We start from the raw sequence: 10,723 nt of genomic DNA on the forward strand, positions 1-10,723 counted from the left end.
TAACAGACATGCATTTACTAGAACTTCTTAGTTTGATCATCACTGATGATTAGTTCCCTCCCTCTTTCCATTTTTTTCTGCATCAGAATATTTGAGGATACTCAAGAGTGTGTGTGACTTTGAGTCACAAGGAAGAGTAACCGTAGCTGGGGGTAGCAGGAAGGCTGCTCCCATGTGCTTATTGAAGCATTTACTTTTTGTTATTCAAGAATTTATTTCAAGAATATTATTTTTGTACAGTAGTAGGATGTTTGAGTCAAGTTTGGTTTTTGTTTTTAAGGTGTTGTTTTTTTTTTTTTTTTTTTCCTGCAGAAATGTGGATGACTGCTGTGATCAGAGCTTCATTGGCAACTTCATTAGTCACGAGCTTCTGTTGGGGCTTGGCGTCATGTGTGTGTTTTCTTTTTTCTTTTTATTTTCTTTTTTTTACAGGTTGAAGGAAATCCTGCTTAAGCATGCTTAATCTGTCCCTTAAATTGGAGTGTCTGCTTATTTCCTACAACTGGCTGTACATGTGGTTTCTGTGCTGGTTATTGTTTGTTAGGGGTTTTTTGTTTCCAGCCTGGCTTTTCAGAGAAATGGAGCTTACGTGATCAGGCTGCTGATGGGCAGCCTAAGAACTTTTGATCCGAGTTTGATAATGAGGGAAAGTTCTCAAGAATGTTAAGTTCCCACCAGTTACATCAAAATTTTCTGGTCTGTAGAGGACAGACATTTTTCATGCCTTTTCTTAAAAACATATCAAAAAATACAAGACGAATATTGTCCCACTACTCAAGGAGCTGGGTATTTTTGTGATAGATGGAAGATAAGTCATTATTGTCTACATAACCTGTTATAAGATCATGAGAGTTTCATAATGTTAGGTGTATCTGCAAATGATCGCTTTCTGAAAAGTCGAAGTACTGATGCAAATGACATGTTAAGATGAAGGTGATTTAGCTGAGGGGTAAACGTCATGCTTGAGTAAGAGGGAAAAACGACTGCTCTCAGGGAAAAGCTTTATTCCACCTGGAGTGCCACCAGAAAAACTTACGACATTCTTGCATTCAGAAATTTACAACACAGAAATCATAACATTTTGGGAAGATGCTATTTGAATCCTTGGTGGAATAAAATCAGGAATTGTTTTCCAGGTTAGAGAAGATTGTACATTTTTAAGAGATAAGAAATTTCATCTGTATTGCTTAGTGTGCACAAGGCGAGGTTTCTAGTGCTCTGTTAAAAGATTAATCCATGCCAAAACGATATTAAAAGTAGGAATTTCCATAGCATTTTGATAGTCCCTAAAATTGGACAAACAGAAAAGATAGATTTTTTTTAAACCGTTATTTAAAACAAGGTATAAGTTGTGTCTGAATCATTTTGTTAGAAAGCATATCTCATGACTCCTTCAAAACCTTTTGCACGGTTATGTTTCCCAAATCTTTTTGAGTAGAATTATTTTGTTTTGCAGATCTGTTGGAAAGTAGTGTAACTTTCAGCTACCCCGTGAATTTTCCATGTGAGTGAAAAGTGGAGAAAAAAATGTGTTTAAAACAGTGATAAGAATCTGCTTTTAATGCGTGGATTATATCACTGCAGCAATGGTTGCTTGATACTGGTCACTCAATTCTGAATCTTTTGGTGATCCGTGCACAGAATTTTGCATGGTGATGTTTCCATGGTGGGATGCTGATCTGAAGCAAAACTGAAAGCTCCCACTCTAAAGTGAGCAAAATGTGAAACTATCAAATCAAATAAAACCTGGTGGTCGTATGAGTACTGAAAATAATCTTTAGCATTTTGGTGATCTCAATTGTTATCAGCACGGTTGTGTGCAGTTAAGATGCAGATACTTCTGCCCTCAGAAATAAAATTCAGCCTTTAGCTTTGCCAGCGTGCAAAAGAAATTTTGAAATTTTTCTGTGGAATTTTTTCTTATATTTTGTTGTCTTGTAGAAGAACTGGAGGAGGTGGCTTTTTTTACACTACAGAGAAAGAGGAAAGTTTATAGTGAGTTTACCCTGTATCTTCTTCTCAGACAGATTGTTAAATTGTAGTTCTCAGCAGCATCCCTTTTTCAAAACATAAAACTTTGAATTTAGTAAATGTCTAATGAGTACTTACTAATATTTCATGTGTTTTTAAAGTAAGGTTATATACTACCAATATATTTCACACTTCCAGTGGCAGGTTTTGAGAACTGTTAAGCTTTATTCAGAGTTGTTACATAAGCACAATATACTTTTTCAGTAACTTGCAGGCATTTTAAATATTACTGTTGAAAATATGGAGCAACAATGAACTGAAATCAGCTGATAATGTGTCTGCGTTAGCTGTTTGGATGACAAACTTGCAGAAGTGCTGAGCTAACTTCTGTATATTCATGAATATTAAAAGTTAAATGTGGAAGCATAAAATAATGTCCTAGATACCTGAGCCATTTAGGAATGCAAGGACTTTGGGCTATTTGTCCTTAAAACTGCTGGGTGAGTTCTTGTCCCTACTGAAGTCAGTAGAAGTGAAACTCAGGAGCCAGGACTCGTCGTAATTTTTCACATTTTTTTTTTCCTTAATTTCATAGAGATCAACGGTATCGTCTCCTGTTCTTCCTGTCACTTGTGGCTGATGCAGAAGGAATTATGTACAGGACTGCCAGTTGTATGTGTTTTAAGTAAAATTCACATACTAATAGTTAAGCAATGTTTATCTATCTGTATCTTATAAGTTAGCAAAGACAGCCTTCTCTAAATGAGATGGGTGTTACTGAGATGGATTTACAACATACTGAAGAGGAAAGGGAGACAGTGAGGACTATGGCTCTCTGGTTATTCAACATCTTGCTCATCTGTGTTGCCATTTCCCAGTGCCGGAAGCTCCCTTTCAGGTAGCAGCCCATACTCATTTAGGAAAGACTCCACATCCACAGCAAAAAACTCCTCATTGAATTGTTCAGAAATGCTAATGAAATTGCTCAGGAGCTCCCCACCCTTGTAGACAAGTAGAGTGGGAAGCACGTCGTTTGAGAAGCGGTCTCCAGCCCCCGTGTCGGAGGCCTTGATCTTGCAGAACTTCACGGTGGCATACTCGGCTGCCAGGCAGGTCAAGCTGTTGTTGAGAGCATCACAGCCCTTGATGCCGTCTTCGTAAATGTGGACAATGACGGTGGTAGTTTTACGTTCTTTCTCGATGGCTTCCAGGAACTGTTCCCCATTCTGCAGCTCACACACATAACCGTATTTTGGCCCAAAACTCAGCCTCTGATGCATATCCTGCATGCAGCGCTTGCGGTATTTTTGTAGGCAACTTTCATCTTCTTGCTCATCCTGAATCAATTCATACTCCTGCATGCTCATCTGTGAATATCGAGAGAATGTTATATTAATAAGTGGTAATCTGTTGGTACTGAAACAGGAAGAGACTAATTTGTTGTCTAAAGAACATCACATCGAAAGCTCGGCCAGAAGAGCCGTCGCTTCCTGCAGTGACTCTGGAAGGTCTCCTCAAGAGATGAGTGAAGATCCTGTCTCAACGCTTCCGTGTCAGCTTGATGGTATTGAAGACAGTTGCCATATTTGGCAAAAACTTCTGGATCTTCCAGTTGGTGGAAATTTTGCCAGTGCAAAATTTAATTCCTGTGGTTTTGTGGGTTCCCTCTCTCAGAGCTGGGCAATGGTAGTGAGTGACGTTCAGGCTCAGAGCTCTATCCTAACTAGTAGGTTTTTGAACATGTTAAAAAATTTCCATTGCCTTAACCAAGGATAGAGCATTGACACAGAAAAAGGAGGAAGAAAGGTCAGACTCGGTGTTCTGTGATATGTTGTTGTGAAATTACTGCTTATTTTACTGACGTTAGAGTTTGCTTGAGAGAGGACTAGAGAGATGGTTAGACATGTATTTGTTTGTCTATATTGTGTGAACTCTGCTAAGTGGCAAAGGAATTGAATCTGGCAAATTCAGGATTTTCTAGCTTATAGCCAGTATGTTTTATATAGACTCAAATTTAATTTATTTTGCTTTTCTTACCTTACGGCAGAATCTCTCTCTGGTGTCTTTATCATCTTTACTGAAAGATCTGTGTGGCGAAGACATTTGTCTGAGAATTTCTTTCTTGCTCAAGGATAAGGAGTCTCTATCTTCGCTTTCTAATTTAAACTTCCTCCAGTCGTTGATCACGCCTTTGGGCCCTAAGACAGATGAAGCTAGATGAGAAACTGGCTGCAAGGAGAAGCTGTCTTAAGAAGTTTCTGCTCTTTGCTGGTTTGTCCTTCTGTGCCACAGTTATCTGTCCATCCCCCTTCCTTCCAGAGTACTCTCCAAGAGCGCTGAAAACCAGAGCTCTGGGACTAATGTGTTACATCAGCCTCCAAAAGAAAGAAAGAAAGGGTTGTTGTTGTTTGGTTTTGGTTGTTTTTTTTTTTAAACCCATACCTGTTCCACTGGAAGAGTAACCTGTAAGGCAAATGCTATGATAATTCTGATTGTAATGCAGATCTTGGTCTTTGGACCTGTTTGTTTAAAGCAGTTAAATTTTGAAATGGGAAAAAAAATTTCAAAATTCCAGTTGTAATTTTCCAAATTAAACATTTTAATCTGCACCTTAGATTATAAAGCAAAAACAAGGAATATTTTAGTGTTTTCTAGGGAAGATTTAGGAAGGCTAGGTAAGGAGCTGTCCCTGTTATTAGAGAGATGCGGTGTTGCCAGTTGGCAAGGCTCTGTATTGGGTTAAATTTCAACATCTTGAGGTGGTGGCTAAAGGCACTACATCCGTTGGTGGAAAGGGAAGGTGACCTGATCTTTTGCAAACAAGATTCCAAAGCCAGAATTAGCCTGAACCTCTCAGTGTAGCAATAACAATGCAGTAGCCTGATTTTCCAAAACTATTTTGAAGCCTCAGTGTGGATGTAGTCCCCTGCATTTAGGTCCTTAAAAAATATGTATATAATAAACTTAGCCAACAGCAGCAAGGCTGATTGGGAAAGAACCCCAGAAGGAGTTCTTACAAGAGCTCCATTTATTACAGCACAAAGAAAAAAGAATCTCTTGGAGCACAGGGAGGGAATGATTGCCATAGAGTTACCTGTTGGTGGGTGGGAGGAAGTGATACCTGTCTGTAGAGCTGAATACAATGTCAGTACTCGTAAAAATCATGGTGATTGGGTGCTGGATTAAAAAGAATTGTGATTCTGAGCAAGGATGTTTTTAAATGCTATGCTGTGTTTGCCAAAAGGATTTATAGGAAAAATAATTCAGACTTTATAGTGAAACATTATAATGTAATTCTAGGATTTTTTTTTTTTGTTGCTGTTTTGTTTTCTTCTCTTTTCCTCAGAAGAAGAAAGGCCGTAGTTCACGATTGAAGCAATAAACCAACAAGAGCTATATAGGGCCATTGCTGTTGGTGGCTTCTGCATTTGCCATTTACTTCAAGTATGAGGAGGATTGTCACAAAGATCAGTTTGGTGTTAACCTGCTCTACTGTGAGGGGTGTCACTCACTCTAAAATAAACTCTCATTGGCTTTGGAATGTATGTTTCTGTGCAATGGGTTTGGCAAACCGAGTGGATCTACTTGAATTCTCAGCTTCACTAGGGGAACAGGGACTGTTTAGTTTATTTTTAGAGAAAAAAAAAAAACATAATGCAGTTGGTTTCCTTGCCTGTGTGTGTTGCCTGTCCTTCAAAATCTTCTTCGAAGCTAGTGTTGGCATTTTCTTCCATTTTGGTGGCTGGAGGTGGGAGACACTGCAAGTTCAAAAAGGAGAATGGTTAATAACAAGATAGAAAAGGGATAAGCTTACAGCAGGTATGGTGCAGTGTGGAATTGCCTGCAACTGTTAGGTGTCAATGAAGATCAAGTATACACACGATAATTGTAGAGCTTCTCATCATCTCATAAAAAGCAGTTAGGATATAGGTTGGTCTCTTTAAAAAGATGCCTGGCTAGATGACCCTGAAAGTGCCTGGGCAAGGGTTTCTTCATTATACTGTTCCTTCTCAGTCATCAGAGAATATTGGGAACATGGTGTAAATAGTGGTGGTAAAACTTTCTGCAACAGGAATGTGTAGTGAGTATTTTTTTTAATCCCCCTTGGAATCAGGAACTTATTAATTTTCCAAGTGCTATAAGTATTTATTTTAAAGGTTTCCTGAACTGCTCATTTCCATCAGTATTTGAACCTGTTGGGCAAGAGACCTCTGAACATCCTGGAGCTAGACTGCTTGTACTAGTTGGGCCGAGTTTGCTGCAAAAGAGAAAAAATTATGGAGATTATAAATCAAAATCCCTTTCTTGTTCCATCTGTTCTATAAATAAGGCAACCCAAGGAGCCAGACAGCAATCACAGGGCACTGCAATACAGCAGGACTCAACAAACACCCTTTTTGACCTCAGCAGTGGAGTTTTGGAGGGGTGTAGAACTACTGTTTCTGAAGGGAAGAGGAGAGGTTTCCCTTTGTGTATTGCCATCAACAAGTTGAGCCCAACTAAGTGGTCCCAGAACACTACAGAACAGAAGGGTTTGGCCTGAGCATTGAGTTCTCAAGGTCAGGCTCTGATGGTCTGCTGGTTCCTAAAAGTCACAATGTTCTTGGTGTCCTGCAGCTTTCTTAAGAAGATCAATGATCTGTTTCAGGAGGATATACTGGGGGAGAAAAGTACCGATTCTTCACATGCATTTTTACTGCAGTGCTGATAGACATCTACATAGCCCTCTGCATGAGCTCTGCCACCACATGGACTGAGTCTTTTTTCATGTTGCGCATCAATCACAAGTTTAATTTTCGGTCAAAAACTGTAATTCTAATGTGATAAAGTGTCACTGTCCACAGGAGTCTTTAAGGCAGATGATTTGAGTGCTCCCGTTTAGACTAGTTTTAGCTGTTCAGATATTAAGGTAAGCTTCACTTGACTTTGCAGTAAATCCCATCTTGAAGCAAATGCTGTAAGATGTTATCGTGCCATGAATGCCGTATTTAAAAGCTGCTGGTGTGTTAGACTGGAGTGGTGTTAGTTTTGTAGCATGTATGTACAGGAGGAAATGCACCTTCATTTCTTCCTACCAGCATCAGGGGATAAAGCGGAATAGCGGCTGAGAAAGACAACAAGGAATCCGACTCTTGTGTGTATTGGGACTAAAGCTGATCAGTAAATGTGCAAATAAATTGTTCCACACATGTACTCGCGGCAATTAATCAAAACTTGTGGGAAGCTTTGCAAATAAGTTTGGAAGAAAGTAAGTAATGAATTATACTTTATTAGTATAAATTATTTTCTGTAGATAGATCTGTAGATGGATTGTTGTCAGCGTATAGATCCAGATTACTGGATCAGTTACTATTCAATCAATTCTGATACAGAAATGTGAAGCTAATCTCTTCTCACATAGGCAAAACTAAAAATCTTTGCCATGTCAGGGATGGACAGCTATGTGGATATGCTGGGTCAAAGCCTTGTAAGTCATTCCTGTGGCTTACATGGACATCTACAAAAATCTCTTCTGTCTGCTAATGCTGAGGATTTTCTTTGGTCCACGAGGAAAGAGCAGGTTTGATTCTCTGTATGCTTTGCTTTTAGCCCTGAAAGGCACTAAAGATATAGGATATGAACCGTAAGCACTCAGTTGCATGCTTCAGTCAGAAAACTGCCCGTGGTTTTGGTGAAACTTTAGAGATGGGAACTGGCTGCTTAACAAATGAAAGCTCCCTGTAAACTTTGTTACTGATCTGTTGTACCTAATAAATCTGAAAAGATGAGTTGAATCATAACATCACAGAAAGCTGTGTTTCACCATTCTTCAGCAGCGTGCCATGAGGCAACGATCCTGGTAAACCGACCATAGACCTGCGGGTGGGGAACTGCTAAAACTTAATCCTGGCTCTGCAGTTGAGTCAGGCTGTGAGCCTGCAGCAAGTCACGCAAACCGTTCTCCTCTCTGCTCAGTCAAGTTATAAATTTTTATCGTTCTTATCTTGGTGCTGTGAGAATTGGGCCACCCAAGCCAGGTGTTTCCCAATTAGGCACCTGAGGACAAGGGCATATGAACATGTAATGGCAAGGTGATCTGTGGGAAGCTCGGTTGTAGGATGAGCTGGCTCTCCTCTAGTACATACTCTCCCTTTCAAGAAAATACAGTGGTAAAAGGTGTAAGCTATAGCATTTGGTATGTGGGCAAAATGGGCAATAACCAGGGTGGGAAATTCTCCCACATCCTTGTGAAGGGTTGAGACAGGGTTTTGATTGTTCCTGGTTGTTTGTGTGTTTTTTTGGGGGGTAGTGGTGTTCTTCTATATGCTGGGCATTTTCCAGTGTTAGGTTCCTGATATTGGGAGAAATGTGGGTGCTACCAGCTCTGGAGCATGTTGTGCCTCCATGAGGACATGTCAATGCATAGTGCTGAGGCAGTGAAGCCGATAGGGTAACAGAGCCATTGGTAACAACCCATCCTAAGATGTCTCAGATCTAAAGCTGCTGCTTCCCCAGCTTTAAAGGTGCCCTGAAATCTGGTGTGCCCGGCCGCGGGTGCAGCTGGAGCTGGCCTCTGCCCGAGACAGCAGCTCTGGTAGGAGCAGCTGCACCTCACAGCCCTGCGCACAGACCGCAGAGCTCGTGTTTGCACACCACTGCAGCTGGGTCCTAATCAGTTGGCTGACAGTGCTGTCTTTCAGAAATTCGTTAAGGACGTCTGTTAATACAGCTCCCTCAGCCCCAGAGCATGGCAGAGTACAGAGGTCAGAGGCAGCAGTTAGCTGGGTGGGGATGGTTGTATTCAACTGGGATGGGCTTGCCTGCTGGAGAACATACATCCCTGGCCATTGCAACCATCTCTTATAAAATCCTTACTGCTTAAAATCTCATTTATTTTAATGTAAATGTGTAGTCTCACCACTCTGGGTGAGAGCAGAATATCCAGGGGCGGGGGGTGTGGGGTGTGAAGTCAAATAGCAACACAGGAGGATGTGCAGTGATGGTAAAGTGATCCTAAATGCCATCACTAAAGCTATTTGTGTCCGTTAGCTCTAAGGCAGCGCTAACAGACCTTGCAGGACACCGGCTACGTTGCTACTGATCTCAGGTTTTCCCTTTGCACCATTTTAACAGCGTGTGACACGCCAGATCAACAGCAATCTTTGTGGGAGGAAAAAATTGCTGATTTAGAAGATATATTGCATTTTCATTAGCTTTTGTCATTGGTTGTGGTAACTGAAAGTGGCTCCTGACGTTTTTACTTGAACAGTGCTAATGGGGAGAAAAAATTGTCCTTATTAGGTCTCCAGAACATCAAGGTTTTAGTCTGTATTTTGTAATGCATATGCTGACTTCACATACATGTTTTAAGAGACTGATCGTTCTATAACTTCTTTACTTTCCTGTCTTTATGTCAGACTTTCTGAGTGAAGAAAGCAAAAATTACATTTTTTTCATAGAGGAGATTTGAGACCTTCCTGCATCCCAAAAGTCACTTCTTCAGCAAGCAAAAAAGCCCAAACCTTAAGAATGTGCCTGAAGCTACCATTTAATTTCTATGAGCTTTCTATGAGCTTTGGATCTGCTGTAGCTCAAGAGTAGCAATTCCCATTGCTGATGCTCATCCTTCTGTTGTCATTAGACCAGATGGGCCAGCCTTACTGCAGGGTAGAAATGACCATTTAATAAAGTATTATTTCCTTTTTATCCAATATCAAAGGATGCTTTCTGCTTAGTAACAAATATTTTGTGCCTCTGGCCTTCACAGATAGTTTTCTGTTTACTCAAAATTGCAATTTTTTCCTTTACTCTTTTTCTCTACGCATATTGAGTTTGTGAGGTAGCTCAGAAAGAAAACCCTGTGCCTGTGTATTTGTAATGAAGGTGTATTTAATCCTTGCAATATATTGCAGCTGTAAATACAAAAGTAGTGTCTTCTAGTGGTAAATTACACTTACAGAAGAGAGGGAAGTTAAAGAAAAAAATCTCTAAAAAGTGTAAAAGGCAAGATGTGTTCTGTAAAGGACAAAACCAATAAATAAAACTTGCTTTCTAAAGCAAGAGCTTTTGCTACTAGTCCAATAAGTAAACATGAGAAATATTTTTCTCAAAATATAAACATGCTGTAGACACAAATTTGCTGCTCTCCATCTGTGCAAGTCCTGCTGCACATGCTGCTCTGTGTCTGGCTTTGCGTAAGGCTGTAACTCAGCAGCATGCTGCTCATCCCCAGCGATCGGTGGGACATCGCCGATAAAATGGGAAGTATGACGTTTTGACAACTCATGGAAGTGGAAGAATGAAAATTAAAGGATCTTTGTCAGTGAGATGCGATTGCACGTTTTTGTTTCGAGCTACACGTGGGTGGCTCGTCAGCCCGTATGTGTGCCTGGAGTGACCCCTTGGCGCTCGTCTCTTGGGAGCAGTGTCTGAATTTTAACAGCGCTTCCCTCTACCCAAGCTCTAATTGGAATCTCCCTTTTCTGCCTGCTTTTCCTGGTTTCCATTTCCTTCCCCGTCTGTTCTTGTCCCCTCTGTGAAAAGAAAACAGCCACTGAAGTTTCCCAGCGGATGGGCAGCTTCTCAAGTCAGGCAGCCAAGAGAGGGAGCGGCTATGGATTTAAAGGGTCAGATTGCTGGGATTGGGGGAATCGGGTAAAATACCACGGAACTGGAACAAGGCATCGTTCACCCCTACCTAGGCAGTGGAAATGTCCCAGTGTAACAGAGTCAAGTGAATGATAACACCAAATTGAGTGGGTGTGTTGATCTC

General features: G+C 40.7%; 1 protein-coding gene across 1 annotated transcript; it reads right to left on the minus strand.

The window, feature by feature from the left end:
* Positions 1-2,810: 2,810 nt before the first annotated feature.
* Positions 2,811-5,734, minus strand: PDC (phosducin). Its single transcript, XM_010080826.1, has 3 exons — positions 5,645-5,734; positions 4,009-4,169; positions 2,811-3,338 (listed from the first exon to the last, which is right to left on the minus strand). The coding sequence occupies exons 1-3, from the start codon at positions 5,703-5,705 to the stop codon at positions 2,811-2,813; spliced, it is 750 nt and encodes a 249-aa protein (XP_010079128.1). The 5' UTR covers positions 5,706-5,734.
* Between the last annotated feature and the right edge of the window lie 4,989 nt (positions 5,735-10,723).

This window comes from Pterocles gutturalis, unplaced genomic scaffold, assembly GCF_000699245.1.
Source record: "Pterocles gutturalis isolate BGI_N339 unplaced genomic scaffold, ASM69924v1 scaffold41959, whole genome shotgun sequence".
NCBI classification, from domain to species: Eukaryota; Metazoa; Chordata; class Aves; order Pterocliformes; family Pteroclidae; genus Pterocles; species Pterocles gutturalis.